Source organism: Globicephala melas, chromosome 2, assembly GCF_963455315.2.
Source record: "Globicephala melas chromosome 2, mGloMel1.2, whole genome shotgun sequence".
Lineage (NCBI taxonomy): Eukaryota > Metazoa > Chordata > Mammalia > Artiodactyla > Delphinidae > Globicephala > Globicephala melas.
In genome coordinates this window covers 41,247,031-41,272,876 of record NC_083315.2, presented here as the reverse complement: position 1 = coordinate 41,272,876, position 25,846 = coordinate 41,247,031, and the positions used below count along the sequence as shown (strand labels likewise).

Sequence of the window (25,846 nt, the reverse complement as noted above, 5' to 3'; positions counted from 1 at the left end):
AAGCACCCAGAAGAACCAAAGCCACATAGTCTTTACCTTGAAAATTTTTATGATCTGTTTGGATGATTTCAGATGTTTCTGTTGTTTTTTATCTTGTTTTTAAAATGTGGACTCTTTTCTTCAAACAAACTTTTTAATTGGAAGACCAGTATAAAGTGGAGATCCCCCTTTCCATCCACCCCCTAGTACCACTGACTTAAGGGCAGAGCAGTGAATACACCACTGATCGCATTGACGAGGTAATACAAACAGACAAGAATGAAATGATGTAAGACTGAATTTAGAAACTGGGACCTGACCTTTAAAAAAGTCTCGCACCAGCCTCCTTATTTTACAGACTGAAGCGCAGAGAAGTATGCTTCAGGTAACAGACTAGATCATATCTTGTGATCTGACTTCTAGCAAGTAGAACTCTTCATTTCATGTTCACTCTTCAACAAGAGTGAACTGTTACTGCACAGTATCTTTTTCCTTTAACTTTTTTCATAACCTCAAAGGACTGGAGTTTGCTAGTAGGGGGATGAAGAGAAGGGGCAGGAGAAAAGAAGGCAATTTGTGTACAAGTGCAGCCTGTCGTCAGTGGCAAGATGGCATCAGTTGACCTGTCACCTCCCATCTTCTCCTTTGTCAAAGTGACAGCACTCTTTTGCAATGAGGCTGCTTCCTCTTTCAGGCTCTTGGCTTCAAGGTTTGATCTCTGGGGGCTTGTGCTATCTCTAGTGATGGAAATTCACAAAAAGTTACAAATCTGTAACCCTGGATTGCAATTCTTTTCACATTATCAGGGGTTTAGGTGCCCCAGTAGCCAAATATATTAAGAAGCTTAAGAGTCACCTTTGATCATTGTTACTAGCTCACTTTAAATAAGATTGTTTTATCCCCCCATAGGACAGCTCAGCTTTTGTCAATGTACCAAAGATAGTAAGAAATAGGGGAAATGGTGAAGTAATATATGTTATGTTAAAATTAAATACCTTCTCTTTATTTGCCATTGTACCCACAGGAGAGCTTTACCATTCAGAGGTATTTTAGTCTCTAAAGGATAACACAAAAATAAGTGAATAATTCCTTGGTGTGATGATGCTAGCTCTACTCTTTTCCTTAACTGTTGAATAATGTTAGTTCTCCATAATGCTTAAAAAATTGAAGATGCTACTATAAATGTTAGCACTGGGTTTTATGTTAATTAGTATAAGCACTCTATAGTATATATAATATACTATGTATAACATAGTATACACTATATATATTATACATATATTCTCATACCTGTAGCCAGTATATGAGAAATTTGGGGGAAATTGAGTACTCATCCTTTATATGTCCTTTTAAGAATTCTCATTAACTGGCATGAGTTATTAGGTAAATATTTGAATCTTTTTTTGAAAGAGGGAGAACCTAAACAGGAAGTATAACAGGAAGACTGGCAGTTTCTGCTTTTGTCTTTTAGTATCTTTAAGAGGTAGTACTGTTTCCTGCTAAGTAAGTTTACTTGCTGCAGAGTATTTAAACACTAATATGCATAATGTCCGCATTCACAGAGGGAGTGGGGTGACCCTCTTTAAACCATCCTGTCACACTGATTTTCTTTTTTCTAAGCTTTCCTCTTTGCAAACAACAGGGAGACAGTTAAGGATGTTTGAGACAAATTCTTAATCTGACTTGAAGCAGGCATTTTCGGATGTAAGGATCAGACTCCTGCACAGCTGTTAATGTACTCCATGACTTTGTAACAAGACATTCAGCTTCAACTCCCAGTTCCTGTGGTGTGTCTAAAAAAGAACTAAACCCCTCCGCCTTTCAAAGGTGCCGACTAGGGTAGAGTTGTGTTTGCAAAGGCTTAAATCAGCATTAGATACCATTCTCTCTCTCGTTCCTTCTTTGATTAAAGACCTGCAGTGTGACAGTTGCTTAATCACAGCATGCTCCACAGTTTTCCAGAAAGTTCTCTGATTTTTTTTTATTATAATTGCTTGTCTCAAGTGGTAGGTTTAGAAAAACGAAAATATCACTTTCCCTCATAGTATCCTAGTATAGTTGTTACCTGCAGTTTTCTCTTTAAATATTGTTAGTTTCTATTTCCCCAGCACACAGGTTTAAAAAGCATTTTGGCAGGTGTTAAGGAAAAGTCAGACTTCAGGAAACTACCAATCACCGCCTTACCCACAGGCACGACTTCACTAAAAAAAGTTTTCTTTGTAAATGTATTGCTTTTTATAAAATGAGCACATCTAATTAAATAGATGTGTTCTTTAACTTCTGGTGTTAAAAAATCGGCCTCAATCTTGCCAGAGTTCCGATCTGGCAACTTAAGTACTGTCCACACACACTGTGTTAGGGGGAATTTGTTCTCGTTCGTGTCCGGTGTTCTTTGTAACTAGGGTGGTTGGCTGTACTGGCAGCGTGCAAATAGTTAAGCTTGTCTTAAGGAAACAAACAGCCTCAGCCCTCCCTCCTTCCCTTTCTCAACCAGTCCGTGGCTTCCTCTTACCGTTTCTCTAATGGTTGCTCTGATGGCAGCTCGAAGCTGCTGGGCTGTGCCCCGCCGGCATGAGCCCCTCCTTCCGTGAGAACACATTTCCTGGCATGGGGATCGAATCATGTCGGTAAAATGGGGTCGGTTTCATGAAGCACCCCTTATAACAGTGAGATTCATAGGACTAAAACATGGGGAGGTAAGCGCCTGACTTCTTTAAAGCACTAACTTAATAAATACAGAAAGAGACAGTGGAGTTTATTGTTTTGTGTTGTTTTTATCCCTGGAGGAGCTAGTTTGGATTGTTGCAAAGGATGAGGAAATAATTTATTATCTATTCAGATTCGAAGAGCATTGCAAGGCTTGAGAGAGTTGCCATAGAAGATTTTGTTTTTCTTTTTTTTTTTTTAAGGGTAGAAATGAGGTTTTTTTTCTTTAAATTTATTTATTTTTTGGCTGCGTTGGGTCTTTGTTGCTGCACGCGGGCTTTCTCTAGTTGCGGCAAACGGGGACTATTCATTGCGGTGCGCGGGCTTCTCATTGCAGTGGCTTCTCTTCTTGCGGAGCACGGGCTCTAGGTGCATGGGCTTCAGTAGTTGCAGCACGTGGGCTCAGTAGTTGTGGCTCATGGGCTCTAGAGCGCAGGCTCAGTAGTTGTGGTGCATGGGCTTTGTTGCTCCATGGCATGTGGGATCTTCCCGGACCAAGGCTCAAACCCGCGTCCTCTGTATTGGCAGGTGGATTCTTAACCACTGCGCCACCAGGGAAGTCCCCATAGAAGATTTTCTTAACTCTTACAGCATGCTTTTTTTTAAGCTTTCTTGAGCAAAATGTCAGGTGCTTTTCAGTTTAACATTTAATGTATGAAGAAGCCTTTAGCAAAATTTAGTTAGAAGAAAGAAATTATTAGAAAAACTCAATTTTTATTATTTTCATTAGTTTTGCATACTTTAGCAGTTACGAATTTTCACTCAGAGCAGTTTCCTGTTTTGTAAAGTGAAGTAGTTTGTTTTTCTCCCTTCCTCTCCATTATTTTTTATGGTTCTAAAGTGTAGCAATTTGGCTCTTAGAGTTTTATGATATTCATTCTGTTAACAAAGGAGTTTACATGAATCATAGACTTAGCAAATATTCACCATTTCAGTATAGCAGATGGGTTCTGAATAGGAAGTCAGAAGACCTGGGTTCTGATTTTAACTGCAGATCATTTGCTGTGTGACCTTCTGTGAGTCAACAGACTTCTCCAGCCCTTTGCAGTAGAGCGTAGTGAATGAGAGCTGAGCTTTAGAGTTGGCAGATCTGGAACTTAATTCCAGCTTGGGCAGTTACTGGTGTGCGACCTCCAGTACAGTATGAGACATCTCTAAGCCTCAGTCTCCTCAAATGTGAAATGGAGATCATAGCTGGTACTTAGTTCATTGGGTTGTACCCAATGTATGAGAAAATTCATGTCAATTGTATACTACAGTGCTTGGCACACAGTAACTGTTCAAACTTTTAGCTGCTATTTATTATCTTGCTCTTTTCAGTTAGAACATGGGAAGCATAATGCCCACCCTACTCACCTCAGAATTATTGAATCAGATGAAATAATGTATGTAGAAGGCATTGATTTAAAATGTAAGGCATTTGGTAGTTGTCAGGATCACTGACTCTGGGGTACCTGTTTTCCAGGAATTTTTTTAGATTACAATAGTAGTAGTGTATGCCCTGGAAAATGGGTACCCCAGGGCTAGTGGTGATGACAGCTAATAAATGCATTCTACCTACCTCTGTGAATTGTAGTTCATGGTCCAGTTAGTTTGAAAGAGAATTATTCATTTGGTATTGGTTAACCAGCCGAGCGTGTGCCTAACCGTGTTTGTGAAGGACCTCTTGTGGAGAGCATATAGTTAGACCCCACAGCCCTCGTCTCTTGACAGTAGTGTGTACCTGAAATGTCCCTGGCTGCTTTGGGTATTTTATTAAGGATCTAGCACTCATTAGTATTTCTTTAAATTTTTAGGGTTTAAATCCCTCCTCCCCCAATTTGAAAATTGGGCCAAAGTTAATATCTGTGAACCTTGAAATTCTAATTAGTAAGAATAGAAAATGTATATGTGGGGGGATAGTTAATATTTCTGGCTAGAGTAAGGGAGGAAACATCAGAGATGTGCCCTCACGTGGGGATATGTGATGGCTGGGAGGCAGTCAGAGGGGACCCTCGAGTCATTTTTGATGCTGCCCAATCATCTTTCCTCTCCCTCAGGCTGGTCCCAGAACTGTCACCATCCTTTCTTCTGCTTCCTGCTTGCAGCTGGCCCTGAGCTCATTGCCAGCTTCCCCCATGGGCCGAGCTGTGGCTCACTGAGGAGGATTCACGGCCACTGCAGACTCCTCCTCCAGCACCAGAAGCCTCTTTCTCTCTGGTGCTGGTCATTGGGCAATGAATGTGTCTGTTGGCATAAATAACCAGTGAATAAGCCACTGACAGAACTGTTTAGCCTTCCCAGTCCTCTTAAGGTTTTTCTAATGTAGCTCAAATGCCCACAGGTTAATAAAAAAAAATTTTGTCCAGGACAGTGTTCCGAATTTTAATCCAAAACATTCACCAGCCACTGTTGACCACATGCCAGCTGGGTACCCTTCCAGAAGGGAAGGCCTTCTAGTGTTAACTGAAGGCCTTCAGTTAACTGTCGATTGTTTTCTTTGGCAGGAAAAGGAAAAGGAGAAAGATAAAATTAAGGAGAAGGAGAAAGATGCCAAAGAGAAGGAGAAGGACAAGAAGACTCTGAACGGGCACACTTTCAGTTCCATCCCTATTGTGGGTCCCATCAGCTGTAGCCAGTGCACGAAGCCTTTCACCAACAAAGACGCCTATACTTGTGCAAGTAAGAGACATGCTTCTTCCTGTGTGACGGAACGCTCTTGGCTCAGAAAAACTCATTTCTAGTTTCCTGTCCTTCCCACCCCTAATCTGTTCCTCGTTTATGTGGAGAAGTAGCCCTTTTTCTATCTCTCTTTAAATAGCATTGAAGAAATTAATTCTAGATATATAACATACAGCCTATAATTTTTTCAGACAGCCCAATTTTAAATATCCTGTCCTTTTGTCCCTAAGCCACTACCTTATTCCAGAAGTCCATGTCAGCATGAAAACAGTCTCATAACCTCAAACCCTCAAGCTACCCAGCAGTCCCTTGTCAGGTCGTATATGCTCATATTTTACTCTAGTACTTTGGTGTATGCTTCAGCCATTGACCAGCGTCAAGTCACAGAAACTGCCAAGGGAGAGGGAGAGTACCTTCGCATGCAGAGACGTTCTGTATTGACCTCTTGCTGACCTACTTACTACCACCTTAAAGCCAAATCTGTTAACTGAACATGGTTCCTGGTTTTGACGATATGCTCTGAGACAGAGGATGGCTAACTTTTTCTGTCTAGATAGCAGACTTCTTAGACTTCATGGGCAATACAGTCTCTGCCACACTACTGAACTCCGCTGCTGTAGTGCAAAAGCAGCCATAGATAATACATAAGCCAATGAGCATGGCTGTGTTCCAGTAAAACTTCATTTATGGGCAGTGAAATTTGAATTTCATGTAATTTTCATGTGTCATGGAATATTAGTCTTTTCTATTTTTTCAACCATTTAAAAATGTAAAAACCCTTTGTAGTTCATGGGCCATACAAAAATAGGTTACAGGCCAGATTTGGCCCACAGGCTGTTAATTTGCAGATCCTTGCTCTGAGGCACTACATCTCAGAATTTTGTGGTTGCACACAGATAGAAAGTAATAATATTCATAGTGCACACCAAGGAAAATCAAGGAGGCTGCTTGTGCTCAGAAGTGGCCAGTGTAAAGGTCCACTCTTCCAGAGGCTGAGGTGATTCGGATCTTGTCATACCTGTAACCAATTCAGACCAAATAGTGACTAACTCAGACTCCAAGAAGCACTTCTCAGACCATGATGTCATGACATTGTCTTGATTTCAGTCACTTATGTGAAGTATCCCAAGTGATCTGTTACTAAAAATAGTTGACTTACTGAAATTTGAAATGTTTAAAACTTTATTTGAGCAGAGTCTAAGTTACTGCAATAATAATTTCCACTCACTTGCTTCCTTGATATTTAGAGAAAGAGTGGAGTGACAACTGGCACACAGCCTATCTTATCCACGCTGCAGCTGTTGTGACTTTTTAAACGACGTTAACGTTAACACTTAACGTTGTGACGTGGCGTTAACACTCACGTGCTTGTAAAATGCCTCTTATGGATATATTATACCCCAGTATTGTCTACAGCCATATTTGTTTTACTGTCCTATTTTTTTTTTTTAAAGAAAACTTCCGGGGGGCTCTCATCTCTTTTTTCATCCTCGTGTGCAGATATCACACACATTTATGTCCTCCTTCATGTGTGACTTACTGGGACGATGATAACGACTCCAGCATAGTAATACATTTTATGTGACCTCGAGACTGTCACTGTTCAATATCCCCCCAGCATGTTACTCTGGAGCCCAGGTTCTAATAGGACTCATTCTTAGGACACCAGTCACCAGTTTAGTTTCTTAGCCACTGGACACAGACAGCTTCTCAATACTAGAATAACTTGGTTGTCTAGGGCAGTAGTCACCAAGCACTTTTTAGTATGTTTATCTATCATTAAAACATACTTAGTCTACTCACACGGGGTATGTGTGTGTGTGTAATGTGTGTGTAAAAAATTACGTACATGTCCTATACTATAATTACAAGGAGCTCATTCTAGGAATGAGAAGTCAGGTTTGCCATTTTCTTGTTTGCTGGTTAGTTATTAGTCTTCTTAATATTGTCCTAGATGCACAGTTTCTTTGCAGGAATTTGTCTCTTTTTCATTTTATTTTAGTTGAAACTAAATATAATTTATAAGTTTACTTTATTGAGCACCTGTAAATTTCCATTCATCACAAGATGCTGAAAGTAAACGAATGAGGAAGCTGTTACACATCCCTGACCTACCTTCCGAGGGCCTCTTCTTCCTTCCAGAATCCTCTAGGATCAAACATAACAGGAAGCTGCCTAACATTAAGGCTGAGTGAGCCACCCATTTATCACTCTATATATTAACTCCATTTCTCTTTTAAGTCAATATAAGTGAGAGCTGTAAAAATTTCCTCCTCTATTTCAAAGAATCATTTTGTGCATCCCTCCTGCCAAGTGTCTGATCTCCATTTTGGGAGTACTGGTCTTAGAGAAGAATAGGGGAAGGTCATATTTCTTGACTGGCAGCATGAAATTAATATTCAAGGAACTTCATCAGTACAGCACACTGAACACCTGCTTTCTGCGATAAAACGTAATTTTTAAATATGTATTTTCAATAAAATATATTTTTTAGAAAACTAATGCATAACTGAGCATGCAGAAAAGAAAATCCCCGAGCAGTATAGATTCTGTTCTTTCCATTAGGGACTTTTAATAACTCTCAACATCTTCTCTTGCCTGTGCATTTGCTAATGCTTCTTCATAGCCGTTTGCTTCCTTACATGGTATCTGGGTTTTTTTGTTTTTTTGTTTTGTAAGTTCAGCTTCAGCTTTATAAGTCATTCTTCCCTCCCGTGGGAACCTCTAGATTCCCTGTTTTGTCACAGTGACCCTGTGATGCAGCAGTTCTGCATTTGTTTCAGCTGGATCCCTCAGGGTTTCATCATTCCTAGATTGGGATTCCATTAAACCTCTAGAGAAGATTTCTTAACTCAGGGTTCCAGGAGATATGGATGGTGTAAATTTGGACCCTGGATTCATATGTGATACAGAATTCTCACTCAGGGTCCTGGGGAGGGCAGGTTTCCTTGCTGCTTCTGCAGGGCCAGTAGGTGGACTTTCTCCAGGCCCTTCAGCATGGCTGTTACAGTCTTTAGTTTAAAGCTGTTGGCTTTATTTAGGGGTCTCAGTCCCAGCTCCCACTATGTGCCCTGAGACCACACATCCTCTCCCCAGTTGAGGGGGATGCTCTCTACTGCTCAGAGTACTACACAACCAAGGGGTGGGTTTGAAAAATAACTGAATAAAACTTCAAGAATGAAAGTAGTTCTTGAAGAATCTTCATGGAGATTTTCACATACTTCAGTGTTCTGTGTCCTCAGTGGATTGTTCTGATTTATATTTATTATATATATATATATATATAAGAGAAAATGGCTTCCACTCTGTCCTCTGCTTCAGTAGGGGGAGAGCTGGGTGAATATTCTAGAAGATCTTGATGACTTCAGACTGGATTTATTTTTTACATTTAACTACCAGTAAGTATGCATTTGAGTTTCTTATCTTCAGTTACCTGAACTCTGCAAGGCACTGTGGTTCATTCAAAAGCAGTTCATCAACAAATATTCATTGAGCAGCCGAATGTGCCAGGCACCTTTCTCTTGCTCTTTTTCTTAAAACTGAATATATTTGACATGTAACATTGTGTAAACTTAAAGAATGCAGAGCATTAATTTGATGCATTTATATATTGTAATCTGATTGCCATTGTAGCCGTATTTAGCACCTCTATCACATCACATGATGATCCTTTCTTCTTAGTGGTTGGAATATGTAATTAGAGGCACCTTTCTCAAGTTGCTTATTACACAGTCGCTTATAAGAAGAGTTCTCGGGACTTCCCTGGTGGTGCAGTGGTTAAGAATCTGCCTGCCAATGCAGGGGACACGGGTTCAAGCCCTGGTCCGGGAAGATCCCACATGCCGCAGAGCAACTGAGCCCGTGTGCCACAACTACTGAGCCTGTGCTCTAGAGCCCGTGAGCAACAACTACTGAAGCCCGCGTGCCTAGGGCCCATGCTCTGCAACAAGAGAAGCCACCGCAGTGAGAAGCCCGCGCACCACAATGAAGAGTAGCCCGTTCGCCGCAACTAGAGAAAGCCCCGCACGCAGCAAAGACCCAGTGCAGCCAAAAAATAAATAAAGAAGAGTTCTCAAGGTATAATCCTTGGTACTTACTCGTTGCAGCATTATTCATATTGTGGAAAATTTTAAAGGAACTAAATGTCCAACAGTAAAATATAATTTATTCATCAGGTGGAATATTAGGCCAATAGTAAAAATAGAATAGATCAAAGGTCGGCAAGCTTTTTCTGTGAAGGAACTGATAGTAAGTACATTAGGCTCTGCAGACTATTAGGTGTCTGTGGTGACTACCCTACCCAGCTCTTGCAGCACAAAAGCAGCCATAGACAAGACATAAATGTGACTATGTTCCAATAAGTCTGTATTTACAAAACAGATGTGGGCTGACTTCGGCCCCCAGGCCACGGTTTGCCAGCCACTGGGATAGCTCTGCAAGTACAGACAGATTTCCAAGACATTTTGATAACTTGAGAGGCAATAAATAGAACTGTATGTATGATCCCAATTTATAGAAAGCAGATAAGTAAACAGTAATTGTTTATGTAGATGTATAAGAATATCTAAAAGGATATACACCAAACTGTTAACAATTTGTAAAAGAGGTTAGGAGAGGAGAGATTGAAGGGGACTAAGTTTTTATTTTATACTTTTGTGTTTGAATTTTTTAAGACTGTACTTAAATATTGTTCCTCTGAGTAAAAAAAAAATGTAAACATCAGATCATTGGTAGTTTCAGAGGTTTTTCTGGTTGTCAGCTGGTCTCTGATGAAAGAGCAAAATATGTTGATGTTGTATGAAGAACTTAATGACAAAGAGCAAAATGATCTCTGGAAAGCAGTCAGCCTGACAGAAGACCTGCGGAAATTGCTCTGTATAGCACCAGCATGAATAAGAAGCAGTATCGTTGATTCCACCAACTCTCAGTTCTGAGTTGTGAAGTGAAATATTATCAGAAGGTTTAGGGACAAAAGAGAGAGAAAATCTTGTTTGAGGACCCAAAGAATCCTTTTCTTTGTGCTATAGAGGACCATAGGTTTGTGATTATAGTGAGTGGATGACTCTTTCCATGACTAGCTCCAGGTAACTTTTCAATTTAAATGCAGGCTGGAAAAAGTCTAATGTATGTCAGTGTATGAAACATCTTATCATTGTCATTGATTTTTGAGTATACATTGTTTCCAGGTTAAAAGAGTTGAATTATACTCTCCTTGACTGTATCGTTAGTCTGTGTTAGACTACAGTGACTACTGAACCTGCAACTGACATATGATTGATTTGTCAGGTAGCAAAAATACCCACTATGATGTAGGAGAACACACCTCTTTTAACCAGGCATCCTAAACCCAGTTTTGTTTTTTTCATACCTTTCCCTGTGAAACATAAATAGAAATTCTCTTTTATTGGACTCACTTCATGATGAAATACAGCTAGGGCACCTCAGACTGTTGAACCGCTTTATGCTGTCAGTATAGCTTGTGGCAGAACTCCCCCTGGAGAGGACACCTGGGGTACCTTTTGGAAACTTCTATGGCCCAAGGATACCAGAGCAACCCATGGAGAATCACTTGTGTGGGGTCTGGTACTGATGAGGAAAAAACAGACTTAAGAGGTTTGAGGGGGCTTCCCTGGTGGCGCAGTGGTTGAGAGTCCGCCTGCCGATGCAGGGGACACAGGTTCGTGCCCCAGTCCAGGAAGATCCCACATGCCGCGGAGCGGCTGGCCCCGTGAGCCATGGCCGCTGAGCCTGCGCATCTGGAGCCTGTGCTCCACAACGGGAGAGGCCACAGCAGTGAGAGGCCCACGTACCGCAAAAAAAAAAAAAAGAAAAAAAGAGGTTTGAGGGCTTCCCTGGTGGCGCAGTGGTTAAGAATCCGCCTGCCATTTCAGGGGACATGGGTTCAAGCCCTGGTCCAGGAAGATCCCACATGCCGCGGAGCAACTAAGCCCATGCGCCACAACTAGTGAGCCCGCGCGCCTAGAGCCCTGTGCTCCGCAACAAGAGAAGGCATCACAATGAGAAGCCCACACACTGCAACGAAGAGTAGCCCCTGCTTGCCGCAACTAGAGGAAAGCCTGCACGCAGCAACGAAGACCCAATCCAGCAAAAAATAAAATAAATTAATTAAAAAAAAAAAAGTTTTGAGACTTGTAGACTAAACTTCTCAGCCACACATCTGTGTAGTAATTAAATAGTTTGGTAGATAGGACAGTGGTTTTCAGAATGTTTTTTGTGGAACTGGTGTTTTGGAAGTTCCAGATTTTTGGATTTAAACTAATTTAAAACGTACTTAAAAATATACATGCTCAAAAGTGTAACCAAATTTTAACATCAGCATATTAACTGTAGCTGTCAGTCTACCTACTTGTTTGGATTTTTCCTTCCATCTCGAATTAATTGAAGAACGTAATATAATTGCAAGGCAAGCCATTTTTTTTAACTGCTAATATTTGTACCAGCTTATCTATGAAAATGAAGATATTCTCTATGTTATGTATGCAAAACTAAATACAGACATAAATTAGATGCTGAGGTAGTTATGTGAATTCCAAGTATAATATGCACCTGATTTCTCATTTTTGGATCCATCAAAACAAGTTCATTTTCTCTTTTATTGACTTCAAACGCAAATGTTAAAATTATAGTTCAAATATCTGTACTAAGTATTTTATGTATTTGATAGCACACAATATAACAATATTTTATGTAAGACGTTTTAAAAGTAGAAAATCAGTAAAATAGGTCGACTACTAGTTTTATGCTAACAGTGTTTATAATAAGTAGGATGGGGGTTTTTTGGTTTAATTCGTAATTTTTAATGTTAAGTCACCTCAGGTGTCTATTTCTTTTGGAAGCAGATTATTTCACTGAGTCCAGTGTGTCATCACAAGAGTCTTTTCTGTTTGGAGAATCAGTCTGGGGGAGGAAGTATAGTCATCATGTCCTCTGCCAGTGGTTCTTTGATTTATGGAAATCACTTGGTCAAACTGAAAATGTCACAAATTATCTTAGTTCTACCCGCTTAGCAAAACAAGGAAGAAAAGTTAATGTTTTTCAGTTTAAACTGAAAGAATCAAGGGACTTCCCTGAAGGTCCAGTGGTTAAGACTCTGTGCTTCCAGTGCAGGGGACATGGGTTCAATCCCTGGTTGGGGAACTAAGATCCCACATGCCATGTGGTGTGGCCAAAAAAATTATTTTTAATAAAATTTAAAATAAATAAATAAACAGAATCAGACAGCAAAAAGGAACTGTTTGATAGGGCCTGATTATTACTCTACTATGCACCTAAGGTGCAAAAATACATTTTTAGTTTAAATACCACCCCACCTCAGAATCTTAGGGGCTACCTATCTCAACTGTACCTTTGCAGTCCGCTCCAGAGGTAATGTTGAAATAAGCTCGACATTTAGTGGTGGCATTAAGGTCTGTTTGTTGACAGGTTGCTGCCTGCCACATAAAAAAAGGGGAAAAAAAATCAAGGCTTGAAAGCAAAGGAACAACATGTAGTCATCTTCCCAAAGGAACAAAAGTAATGGGCTGGTTCTCTCCAGCTTCCTGAAGAACAGTGTCTGCAGTGCATGTTTGTGTGTGTGAAGCACCATCTGTAACCTTGGCAGGAAGTGGAAAATATGAGTAATTTGGGGACTCAGAATCTCTTTTCCCCCCTCCCTCCATCCCCTCTCATGTCCAGGATCTTCCCAGGGGTCTCAGGAAACATAGCATCCCTCCAGTTCATTTAACTCCCGGGAAACCCTTGTGCTCTTAGCCTCCCTTTTTTGGTTTAACATTAACCCTGTTTGCTGACCCTGGAGCCTCAGACCCCAAGTGGCTGCTCAGTCAGTTTTGACTCGTGGTTTAGAGAGATCAGCCGCACGGTTCATCATGGTTTTGTGTGACGATGGCTGATGTTGATCTTCGCCTGTCTCTCAAATGTCTTTATTCACTTTAATATATCTTTTTGCATGCAAATATTAAGAGATACAGCAGGATAGAATTTTTAAAACAAATCAGCATCTCTTCACCCCGGTAGAACACACCTGGAGCGGTCTGAAGTCAAGTCGTGGTGAAAGCTGAGTCCCTTAGGTGGAAATGGTCAGGATCACAAGATGCTAGAACTAGCAGGGAGCAGTAGCGAAGCCTCCCTGTAGCTCCCCTGAAGTCCGCTCCTGGAAAACAGACAAATGGTGGCAGCAGGGGCTGAAGCCCCTTGTCGGGACTGCTTCAGAGTAATTTAAGTTATGAGAAACTTGACAGGGTTGTGTGTGTGGTTGGTTTGTTTGTTTTAAACTCAGCCAAAACTCTACCCTTATTTTAGGATTTCAGTGACTTTAATGGAGAAAGGAGAAGAGCGTCTTTCCAGTTCTCACTTCTTGTAGTTATGTAAAACTTCCCTTGAATAATCAGCTGTTCTTTCCAGCTGCCACAGATAATTTGGTCTTTGGAATGCTTGGTGTGGAGTCTTTCAGAGTATGGAATTCGTTCTGTTTGGGGTTTTTTGGAGATTGCCAGTGGTTCTGTTTTGTTTGCTTTAAACAGATGTAAAATGATATTGAGATTATTGTGGATTTATTTTCTGTTGTGTTAGCAGCTTCTGAGTACTTTTGTGGTAGGTTGGTTCTCTTGATTAAAAAAATAAACAAGTAGACCAGCTGCAATCTAAGTAGGAAACATAAGAGTTTAGAATGTGTGTGACAGTTGGATTCAGCTTTAGATTTTATCCGGGAAGACAGCTCTCTAGATAGGCAGTTTTCTTGTATTTAGAATTCATTGCTTAGATAGTAAAATACATATATCTGATTAAGGAAAAGAAGTTCGTTTAGGGAAAAGGAAGGTGAAAGAGCCTGAGCAATAAAGTCAATTCTTATCCAAACAGAGCAGTTTCATTTTGGTTTTTGTTTGTTTGTTTACCAGTGTTCTTCTGAAAACTGCTGCTAGGTGAGCACTTCAGCTAAGATGATTTGGGTCATTTGTGGCTTTCCTCTTGTCCTGTACATCAGCATTGTGGTTATTACACTAACTACCAAGAATATCTTACAAGGCTTTTGTATCTACACTCTGTCAGTCCAGACAGAGTGGACTGACAGAGTCCACTGTCAGTGGGGAGTGGGGAGTGGGCAGTGTCTCACACTCCCCAAAGAATTTAAACAAGAAGTTGTGGAAATAATTTTGGAGCGTGTATTTCTAAATTGTTGGTATTTAAATGTTTTTTTGTTGTTCTGTTTGAGTTATCTTGGTTAGAGTTGACACAATAGGAAGCAGTTGCACCTTTCTCTCCTTAAAGTTAAAAAACTCTCCAATGTTTATCCTTGAGAAGGGTCAGAGAATTTTCCCCAGATGGATTTTGCTGCTCAGACCTGTCTCTAGGAGGAGCTCTTCAGCACATCGCCCACTGGACTGAAGTGGCAGAAGAGCCCTTCCTTCAGGTCCCCAACACAACTCAAGGTGAATCCTTCCCTTAACAGGGAGGCCTGGAAAATGCCATGCTGTAATTTCAATTTGGCATGGCCACTCCTCTTACCCTTCTTAATGCTGATTTTCTTAAGCCAGTCTCTCTAATGGGTCGTTTGATTTTTCTGCTGAAAGAGAGTGTATAGTATATAACAGTTCACCAAAGATCTGGTGGCAGAGGTTAAAAAAAAATGCAGCAACAAATAGATGATAGCTCCCAGTCATGTGGGTTTTCCTTCATATCCTTTTGTTTGATGCCTCCTTGTAGCAAGAAAAGAAGTTGAAGGCTGGGCTGTTTGCTTTTAAGTTCAGAGGAGTCTAATTAAGGGTCAGCTCTGTTCCCATAAACCACTGTGCCAAGACCTTTTTGAAGAACTTTATAGAATGAAAGTATATTGCTTACTGCTATCAGGAAATCTTTTTGAAAAATAAATAAAAGGCCAAATAATTCTTTGATCTCCCTAACAACATGGTATAGTCTGTGGCAGAGAGCTTGAAAGTGTATTAGATTTGTCTTCGATTCTTAAGTTCTCAGTAATTGTCTGTTTTCCAAAACAGAGGTTTTAACCACATGACTTTGGCTGATGTCAGTGGGGCGGAAGTTGCTAAACCACCCACGTATACCACTAAAACCATTGCCATGAACTGAGTCCAGGACAGCCTGCTGACAAGTAGAGTAGTTTCCAAGTAGGTACGTGAGTAAGTTAAGCAGACATCTATGCAAACTGTTTATCTCTAAGACTTGTGACCATGTTAATGAAGTATATTAAAATTTTCAGCTGGGTTGTGGGTTTGGGGACATGTCTCAGTTAACTAAAGTGGATTTGTATGAAAATTTGTTTACCAGAAGTGCATTTTAAATATTACTTCTGCTTTTATGATTCATCAATTGCAGTTGTCTTTTAAATCTCAAACACTGGCCTGAGAACTTGAATATTGCCAAAGTCTGTTTAAAAGTGATTGTACCTTTCCCATTGTTTAATTCTCTATAGGGTGATGGAACTGATGGGGAGGAAAGAAACAGGAAGAATGCAACTTGAAAGCAAGTTCTGTCCACGGTGTACTAGTTGGTCATTTTTGTAGATCAGAATTAGTGGCAAGTTCTCAAGCAAATCCACCACCCTGTGTTGCCCATCCATGCCTAAAATATCGATTTTCATTACAGCAAAGGAGAAAATGCTGTTTTTTAACTGGAATATAAGATAATAAAATCTAATTGAAAATTGTTTTATATTTGTTTTAAAAGATAAGCAAATGCAGGGAACTTTGAAGGAATTAGAATTTGGGTTTTAAAAAAGAACACACTAATATAAAATAGTGCATGGATAACATAACCAACACCTATGTGCCCATTACTCAAGATGAAAAAAAAGTAACATTTTGTCATATTACTTTAGATTATTTTTCAGTTTTGAAGAAATAAACCATTATAGTTAAGGTTGAATTCCCCTGTTTCCCTGCCTAATCCCATTCCTCTTCCTTCCTCCCCAAGACAAACACTATCATGAATTCAGTGTGTATGAAGCCAGTGTTTTATAACTATCTTATATATAAATAATATTAAAAATGTTTTTTTTGTTTTTAGTTTATTTAAGTGGTACCATACAGTGTATCTCATTCTGTAACTTGCTTTATTCTCCTCAGCATCATATTTGGGGGATCCAAACAGGGTATTGAAACACATGGATCTAGATTATTGACTTCTAACTCTTATATGGTATTTCAGTTTTGAATATATCAAATCTGTTCCACTACTAAGTCATTTGGGTTATTTCCAATTTCTGTCTGTTACAGTGCCGCGGGGAACATCCTTAATTGTACTTGTGTGTATCACCATGCTATATACCAAGAAGGGAATTGCTAATTCATTGTGTGAGCACGTTTTTACCTTTACTAGATGTTGCCAAATTACTTTCCAAAATGGATGTACCGTCCATCGGCAGATGATGCGAGCTCCTGCATCACCATATCCTCACCAGTACCTAGAACTGGCAGACTTTTATTTTGGCCAATCTGGTTGGATGTGAAATGATATTTCTATGTTGTTTGAGCTTGCATTTCTCTAATTTCTAGAGAGCTTGAGCACCATTTTGTGTTTTTTGTGAATTGCCTGTTCATAGTCTTTGTATTGTTTTTCTGTTTGGTTCTTTGTCTTATTGTTTTATGAGGAGTTTTAAACATTTTTAAGATGGTGTTGTTGGATATGGCACTACCTTTAATTCCATTTCAAAATGTGGGCTTTTTTTGTCCATGATAGGAATTCATTAGTTTTCCTCATATTCTTATCACCCATGTTTTAAAGTATATTTTGTTTAAGTAAAATGGAGTGAAGAAGAGGTTCTCCTAGGGTACCTAGGCAAGACTCGAGAGGGTAAGGAAGAATGGGATTAAAGAAGATGTATATGAAAGACAGAGGGAAAAGATAGGGAGGGGAGCTGGAAGGCCTGTGCATGAGAAAGAGATGATGGATCAATAAGACCACTCCGTGGTCCCAGGCATCTGTGTAGCAGGGGAGGGGAGACATGTACCCTGAGTAAGGATAGTGGGGCCGATACGGGGGGAAAACACGTTCTGTCTTACTAGAAGATGAATATAGATATTTGCCTTAACTACTTTGTTATACTTCATGCTGTGGGTCTAGCAGCTTGGAGCTCACCTGCCCACCCCTCTCCCTCCTTCAGACATCTAGTGCTTACTGTGGGCCTGAGGCTGAGGCTAGGGATATAAAATTTAGAAAGACAGAGTTAGACTCCCTCCAGGAGTTTTCTGCCCAGTGGAAGAGTATGGCCATCACAGTACAGTACTATAACAGAGGCAAGCATGGAATTCCAGAAGCATAGAGGTGGGGAGTCTTATCTTCCCTGCGAGAGTCAGAGCTGAGTCCTGCCAACCTAGTCATGGAAGGAACAGAGGGAAAGGGACACAAGTACAGGAAACAGTTTGTTCAGAGCTCAGAGGTGTGACAGAACATGGCAAGGGGCTAGAAATGTATACAGCACGTGATGGGCCATGTCAAGCTAAGTAAGAAGTTTGGGCTTTATCCTAAAGATGATGGGGAGCCATTAAAAAAGTTTCTGAGAAGTGAGAGGCAAAAAGTTTTGAATACAAATCAATCAAGGCAAACGGTCCAGCCCACCTGTTGCCTCTTTGAGTCTTTCTGGAAGACCATTGGCTAGTGGGGCTTAAAGTCTTTAGCCAAAGTTCACCAAGTCTAGATCCTGGAATATGAATTACATTGCCTGATGTATAGAAGGGCATAACAGCATTGGCATCTCAGAGTTATGTGGATTTCTATTTGTGATTCTGCTTTTTTCTCTGAGTAGTAAGACGATTTCTTTATCAAAATGTATCCTTATTTTCAAGTAGCAGAGAACTAGACAATTTAATGAGGGCCAGTGGTTTCCGGTCCTTGAGAAAAATATCCTCAAAATGTTTCCTTTTGCTGATTAGAATGAGTCACTCCCCAGGGGTCTCTTTCTGCAGAGCCTTCCTTGTGCCCAGAAAGGGATGTTGCTGAGAAACCCTGGCATTAATATTCAATGATACATAGCCCTTTTTTAGCTGCTGACTTCTGGAACAGTTTCACTTCCTATGTGGAAATGGTCATGATCCCAAACAGTAGGAATTGCAGGGAGCATCCATATAGCTCCCTTGCAGTCTTCTCCCGGAGAAGAAAACAATGGAAATAAGAATAGAGCTGTGACTGAGATAAAGCCTTCCAGGTTTTTTCCTCTTGTTGATTCCCTGAGTGAGCCTTTCCCAGGAGAGTCTCTCCTCATGCTGCCGTTGGTAAATGGATGTCTCTTCTGATTGTTTAACATCAGAAAAATGACCAGACAGTGAATTTCCCTTGGGGTGGAGCTAGAAGAGCTTAGCTAGATAGAAGGCTTGGTAGGCCTGAGAGTAAAAGGCCCAGAATACTTCACCCCACCCCACTTCCAGACAAGTTCCCGCTCTGAGCCATCCTGTCAACAAAAGTAGAGTTGCTCCCTATCGCCTCTTTTAAGTGGAACTTTCCCTAACCATGCTCTGAAGGATGGGTCTGTCCTAGTGATAATTCAGATGACTAAGTTGAAAACTCTTCTGCAACATGAACCTTATAGAACAATCTAGTGGATTTACTTGGAAAATTATCTCTTTCTTCAAGAGATGTAGCATAAGGAGTCTTATAGGATCACAGAGAAAAGGAACTTGGGCGAAGATGTGGTACTTCCTTTCATTTTATAGGTCTGAGGAAACTGAGGCCTCTAGAGAAGGAACTTGCATAGGGTAACATTAACTAATTAGGAGAGCCAGGACCTAAATCACATTTAGTGTGATGGTGGTTCTTCTAGTACTCCTTTTAGTGTTGATAAGATATTTGACATACTGTAATCTAGGTTGTGTCAGGGCACTTGGCTTTTGGATAAAATAGACATAAGATCTCCAACAGACGTTTGAGTAGGTGGCATGAGCCAGGCATTATGCTAGGGAGACCTAATTAAGGATTCGGCAGTAGATGAAGGGACCTTACCCTAGAGGAGCGCTCAGTGGAGGAGAAAACCATAAGATTATCCAACGCATTGTGACTGGTGGTGTTAGGGAAGAGACCTGTGAACCCAGTAGGCATTGAGGAAGGAATGGGGAAAAGCGTCTGGGGTTCTGGCAGTCTCCATTCTAGTATCCTCGTAATCCGTACGTAGGAACCAGGAGAGCATCCTGGCCCATGATTCGTGGGTTACCATAGGCAGTACCCGTGGTGCTTCCCAAATCAGGGTGTGAAGTGTTGCCTTATGGGTGGTATGTGTTGATTTTCTCAGGCAGTCCCTCCCTGGAGAGATGCTCATCATGGGGTGTCCCCACAGACAGCTCTTGTATTTGTTTTACTTCACCTCTGGCCTCCTGGCACCATTCTTATGACATCATAGAAGCAGTACAAGCTGATGATGACCCTATTGTGAGGCACAGAGGGTGGGGTTCTTACATCAGTGGCCCTTGTGGGCCAAGGAGTGAGAAGTAAGAGTTGAAATAAACTCGTGTCCTTGCAGGATTATGGGCTGTGCTTCATCTTGCAGTAAATCTCTGTTCATCATTCAAGAAGTCTCCCACTTTCTCTTGAGTCAGGGCTCCCAGAGGTGCTTTAGGGTGGTTCTGATGACCTTTCTTCTGCAGCTGTTGACTCGCTCGGGGTGTTGCAAAAAGTTCGGGGTAGTTAGGTTTGCAAGTCGAAGGTCATAAACAGGTAGATTTTCAGATTCACATTCCACCTTTGACACAGCCATTACAGATTTCACAGCCCCTGTTAAGGGGCTGTATTTATGTATTATTTGTGGGTGTTACTCAGGTATATGTAAATGTCTATATATGTAAATACATACCATTTATGTCTTATTTGTGACTTAGACCTACATATTGACAGCAGATGCTTTCACTTTTAGTTTTGTAGCCTCTCAGCTTCCTGCCCGAGAAGTTTTAGATTTCTAGTTTTTATTAATCAGAAATCACATCTGCTCTTGTTTCTCCTCCTCCAAATGACATCGCATGCCTGCTTCCTAGAAGAGGGCTGCAATCTGTAATTTCGGCTAGTCACGTTCTGACGTGTGAGCGACTTCACCTGGCAGTCTGTCGGTTGCTGTGGCAATGGAAAATCAGTCTGGGGGATCTGTTTGCTGTGTATTAATGTCACCTGGGGTTTTGCTCTCTTTTCAGATTGTGGTGCTTTTGTCCACAAAGGCTGTAGAGAATGTCTGGCCTCCTGTGCAAAGGTCAAAATGAAGGTAAGACATTTCTGGCTAAACCAATAAAATCTTCAGAGTTGGGAGATTTGGGGTTGTAGTTTTTGTTTATTTTCATCATTTTGATGAAATGACTACTTTGAGACTCAAATAACCAAAAATGATTTTTCTCTTCTTAACACACTCGGGAATTTGTGGCTTTTGGAAGGTAAAATGCTTTCAGAACTGCTCCATGTTAAATGCACATTTCTCTGTGATTTTAATGTGTGTCGCCGTTGAAGTGGTTTTCTTCTTAACTGTGTCTGCAGACCTCCTCTGCCTTTCACACGCCTGGCTTCCTTCTTCAGGACCATGAGGGCAGCAGGTGGAAATCAGGGGCTCTGACATGCTGATGGGCTGGGGAGTGTCAGGGTTAAACGGGCCTGTGTGGCAGCACTTTTCTCCACAGGCTTGTGTGGATCACATGACAGGAGCAGGAAGTGTGTGATGGTACGTGCTCTGAGTATGCAGCTGTGTGGTAACAGGCACTGCATATCAGAGCCCTTAAGGAAGAGTATGGGGCTGGGGGCAGATGGGCGTTTAGGCGGCCTGTGTGGTTTTCAGTGTTGTAGTCACTCATGAATGTCTTTGTTCCTTGTCAGAAGAGTGCTCTCCAGCTCCATCTACACAAATGCTCAGCATGCTGTGTGCTTCCAGTAACCAAACGCATTTATCTAGTGCAGTGGCCTCCAACTGGAGTGTGCATTAGAATCACCTTGGGGGCTTGTTATAAGATGACACTGGGCCCCACTCCCAGAGTTTCCAATTTGGCGGGTGGGGAGGGGCCAGGAACTTGCCTTTCTAATAAGTTCCCAGATGATGCTAATACTGCTAGTCTGAGGACCACACTTGGAGAAGCACTGAACTCTAGTGTAAAGATGACAGACCTCTGTACCCCAGATCTTATTCAGTCCATGGACATAAATTTTGTTTGGCTCATGGAGTAATTTTTTTTGTTTGAGTTAGTGTATCTATTGAAAAATCGTATTTCACACCAATTTGGATTTCTGATTTCTCCTGAAGAGATGGAAGATCTCACAGCCCTGGTATTTCCCTTTACCCAGCATTCCCAATTCCCACCTTGCTCTTTTTCTTTTTTTTCCATAGTACTTACCACCTTCTTAGGGTCTACTTAACACACTGTATGTATTATTGTATTACATTTACTTTTTATGATCTGTACCTTCCCCCCACTAGAATGTAAGCACTAAACTTGCCAGGCAGTCTGAAGTCAGGACTGTTTGATCCATCGATAGCTCCTAAGCACGTAGAACAGTATCTGGCCTGTAGTTCCTTAAATGTTAGAGAGGTGGGTGGTGGGTGGTAATCCACTGGGGCTGAGTGGCTGCCGCCTCCTCTAGACAAGATGTACAAGCCCCAGACTGCCACTCCCCCGCTCCTCCAACTCTCCTCTGTCCTTTGTTACCTGCCTGACCCCACAGGCATTTGAGTTTGTGATCTCTGGTAAGACTGCTGTTACTGTGAATGTGCTATAGAGAAGAAGAATGATAGGGATACAGCATATCCCATAGAAAAGAATGTAACCTGAAAGGGGGAGTTTCATTTTAAATGGACCCTTTTTCACTAATGATTTATCTCAGACTAATTGCTTCAGTCTGTAATTTCTCACAGTGTCTCTGTTCCATGCTACAACAAAGGTCTTAAAATTAGCACTTTACCTAAGAATTATTTTACACCTTATAAATGCGAGTCACTGGAGAAATAGAAACGAAAAGGGCACAGATGCCGCTCTTAAAGGAGCCAGCATTCTGGTGGGGAAGATGGACAAGCAGACGATGACCATAAGTAAGGAAAAGGCTAGGCGGGGGCACATGCAGGATCCTGAGGGGTGCCAGTCCCTGCCTCGGGTGAGGAGAAGAAAGAAGCTAACAGACGGCTCTACCAAGGAGGGATTATCTTCAAATAGAAGAATGCCATGCCTGTGACGGTGAAGAGAGCATTCCAGGCAGAAGAGACGGCATTTGCAGGATCAGAGCGCTTGGCGGGTTCAGAGGAGAGCCAGAGTGGGTGGCTGTAGCTAGGCCTAGGGTGCTGGGGACCGTTGGCAGGAACAGAGCGGGGAAGTAGGAGCAGAAACTTGAAACTTTACAGAAGATAAATTGTAAATGCAGTGTTCACTCAGGCTTTCTTTTCCTTTCAGCAGCCCAAAGGGAGCCTTCAAGCACATGACACATCTTCGCTGCCCACGGTCATTATGAGAAACAAGTGTAAGTAGCTCAGCCCACCTCTCATGATTCCTTTTCGCCTCTCTGGTTCAGGACTTACCCATACTTCTGTAGTATTTATTTGTTATTCTTAAGCAAGATTTGAATACCTATTTTGAATACTTAGAGAAGGCTGCAGTTTCATTGACCAAAAGCTTACCATTCTACCATCAAACTCTCTGGAAGTTTCTAGAATAGTGTGTGTCTTAGCTTAAAAGGCAGCACCTTAGCCCTGTGTGTCTTGAAATTTCTCTTGCGTGAGTCGACAGTGAAACTTGCTTTTAGCAGCGTTACAGTTGCATCAAATGAGATCTTGCTTCTTAAACTTCTTGACAAACTGTGGAGTTACGAAAATAGTTCTTTTTTTCCCCAAGGACTTCAGTGGTACACAAATTGGGTAACTCACACCTCTCCCATTCACATCGACCTGTCTTCTCCAGTCTGTGCAAAGCTTCACTTTGGTTTTACTTAATATTTTCCCCTTTTCATTCTTCATTCCCTATCTCATTCCTTTCCCTTCCTCAGCACGCACTGCAGTATATTTAATGTAAACCTCTCTGATCTGCCGTATCTTTAGACATATGTGTACCTCTGGAAATATCACTTATGATTTTGTGCGTTAAATTTAAATTAGATGATATGACTTGCTTATCTATTCTGCTGGGTTTTTTTCCACTCAATATGGTTTTGAGATCTATGCGTGTTACTATATGTAAGCTGTTGTCTCAGATCGCTGCATGTGTTCTTTCATAAATATATACCACATTTTAATTATCAGTTCCCCCAAAGACAGTTGTCTGAGTTGTTTCCAACTCCTGCCATAAAGATGCAGTAATGAATATCACCTAAATTTGCTCTATGGGAGCCCATGTGAAACTTACCCTCAGGCCGTGTTTTCAAAGTGTAGATCCTGGATCAATTAGGAGTGCCAATTCTTGGGCCCTACCCAGACCTACTACCTCAGAGATTCCAGAGGCGGAGCCCAGTGATCTGTGTTTTAGTAGCTGCTCCAGGTGATGGTGATGCACACACTCGAGCTTGAGGACCACTGCTCTGTGCCCGACGGCTCTGAGTGCTTCCAGATGGCCCCGGAATGGCTGTAGAGACTGTGCCACCAGGAGGGTGTGGAGTCCCTTTAGCTAGAAGTCCAATTATTGCCCGTCTTTGCATGTGGATTCCTAGAAGAAAAGTTGTGCCAGACTGTCACCCACTTTAACCAGTGATCCAACCCATTCCAACACCTTTTACAAGTCTAATCTTCCTTAAACTTTTGTTCTGTGACATTATCCCTTATTTCAGAAACCTTTTTTTTCTTTCAAATCAGATAAAATAGCATTTTTCCCAAAAAATACCTATTATGTCTGACCCCCACGTGTATTCTTATTCCCGTGTTCCCCTTTTGATTCCTGAGGTAACATAGCGGTAAGAGTACAGCTTGTGGATTCAAGTTGGATGGGTTTGAGTCCCAGCATCCCACTTAACAGCCGTGTAACCTCGGACATTTACTAAATCCCCTGTACGTCATTTTCCTCCTCTGTGAAAGGATGGTAATAGTATCAGCCGGTGGTCATCGGGTTTAAGTGAGATCACACCAATGAAGTACTTGGTGAGAGGCCTCCTTCAGTGTTTGCTTTCACCACTACCATCACCATCACAAATAAGGATGCTGAGGCTCAGAGAGTAGTTAGCAACTTCCCTGAGTGCAGTGGATTGGTTTCAACAAGGGAAAGTTGTTGTTTGCACCCCCCTACGCTGCCTTTTAGATGCAGGTTGTTCTTTATAATTTTCAGGGCTCTGCATGACGTGACATCGTTCTGCTTCTCAGGCCGTTTCACTGATCCCTTATATACACCCCTCTACTTACTTCCTCTTCTGCTTGTTATCTCCCTTTCACATTAATAGAGTGTTTCTGCCTTCCTTCATGCAGTTCTCCTCATCAGAATGTCCTCTTTTTCTGCTGACTTACCCACATCCTACTGTTCTTCAAGAACCGGTGTTTCTTCCTCCATCAGATTTTATCTGCTCAGCAGCTTCCCTTCTGAGACACTGAGGATGTGCTCCAGGCTCTTGAACACTTGAGCATGTTCTCTTCCCTGCCAGTTGCCCTTCTTCCCTGTTGCTGTGGGACCCACATCTCCTAGTTTCCTGTGTGCTTCCTGCAGGAAGGGTCTGGTCGTGTTATAGGGTAGCATGTTTCTGGTGTTTATTATATCACCTTCTTCTAAATAGAATTTGAATTGGAAATTAATGGTTTTATTAATTTTATTAAGTCAGAAACATCCTGTAATACTGTGAAGCCATAACAACTGCCCCAGTCTTATTTCCTTCAGCTCCTGATGCTCCTGGGGATGGACAGGTAATGCAGCAGTTTAGTTAGCTACCAAGGAGAAATAATTTGCTACCCAGATGGCAGTGTGACTACTTTTGCATGAAATTAGACCTCCAGTTTCTTCTTTGGTCAAGTTCAAGAGAAATATGCAGGATGAGGACAAATTAGCTATGTGACATCAAACACATGTTGCATTTTCCTCATCTGTAAATTAAAGGAATTGGTCAAAACCTGTGTTCTCAGACATTGTACAGAAGAGTCTCTTGGGGAGCTGGTAAATGTGTAGGCTCCCAGGTCCCACCCGCACAGAACGAGGAGGGCTGGGAATTTGCGTATCTAACCAGCCCCTGACACGTTTCTTGGTAGGTCCTCCCAGAGAACACCAGCCTCAGTTATCTCTGAGGCTCCTTTTATCCTTAAAATTCTTTCGGTCTCCTTTTCTCTTACTTTGAATTAGTTTAAATTTTTAAATATATGATACTTTCACACGATTCTTTATCCTCATTGCCTCATTGCCATCACACCCCACAGGTAAACCACTTTTCTTAGTTTTATATTTATCTTCCTTAAGTTTCTTTATTAAAATAAAGCAAATACCAATTTGGATTATTAATTATGTTTTTAAAACATAAAAGGTAGTCTGTTGTGCACTTTATTCTGCACCTTGATTTTTTTCCCCCTTAATGTGTTATCTGCCGATCTGTGTAAGTTCATGGAGAGTGTCCTCATTTTTTTTAAAAG

At 41.3% G+C, this 25,846-nt stretch overlaps 1 protein-coding gene and 1 long non-coding RNA gene across 10 annotated transcripts in view; one reads left to right on the top strand and one right to left on the bottom strand.

Moving 5' to 3' along the window:
- AKAP13 (A-kinase anchoring protein 13) overlaps positions 1-25,846 on the top strand; it is a 341,436-nt gene that overhangs the window by 287,139 nt on the left and 28,451 nt on the right. For all 9 annotated transcript variants that reach the window (XM_030873203.2, XM_030873202.2, XM_060293884.1 and 6 more), the window contains 3 exons: positions 5,172-5,346; positions 20,487-20,554; positions 22,713-22,779. In XM_030873203.2, the coding sequence (XP_030729063.1) occupies positions 5,172-5,346; positions 20,487-20,554; positions 22,713-22,779 (310 nt within the window). The remainder of the gene's footprint in view (positions 1-5,171; positions 5,347-20,486; positions 20,555-22,712; positions 22,780-25,846) is intronic.
- Positions 13,175-25,846, bottom strand: part of LOC132596824 (uncharacterized) — a 35,155-nt gene continuing 22,483 nt past the window's right edge. Inside the window, exons 4-5 of the long non-coding RNA XR_009562875.1 lie at positions 23,658-23,954; positions 13,175-13,516 (exon numbers count right to left, since the gene is read on the bottom strand). This is a non-coding gene — a long non-coding RNA (uncharacterized lncRNA). The remainder of the gene's footprint in view (positions 13,517-23,657; positions 23,955-25,846) is intronic.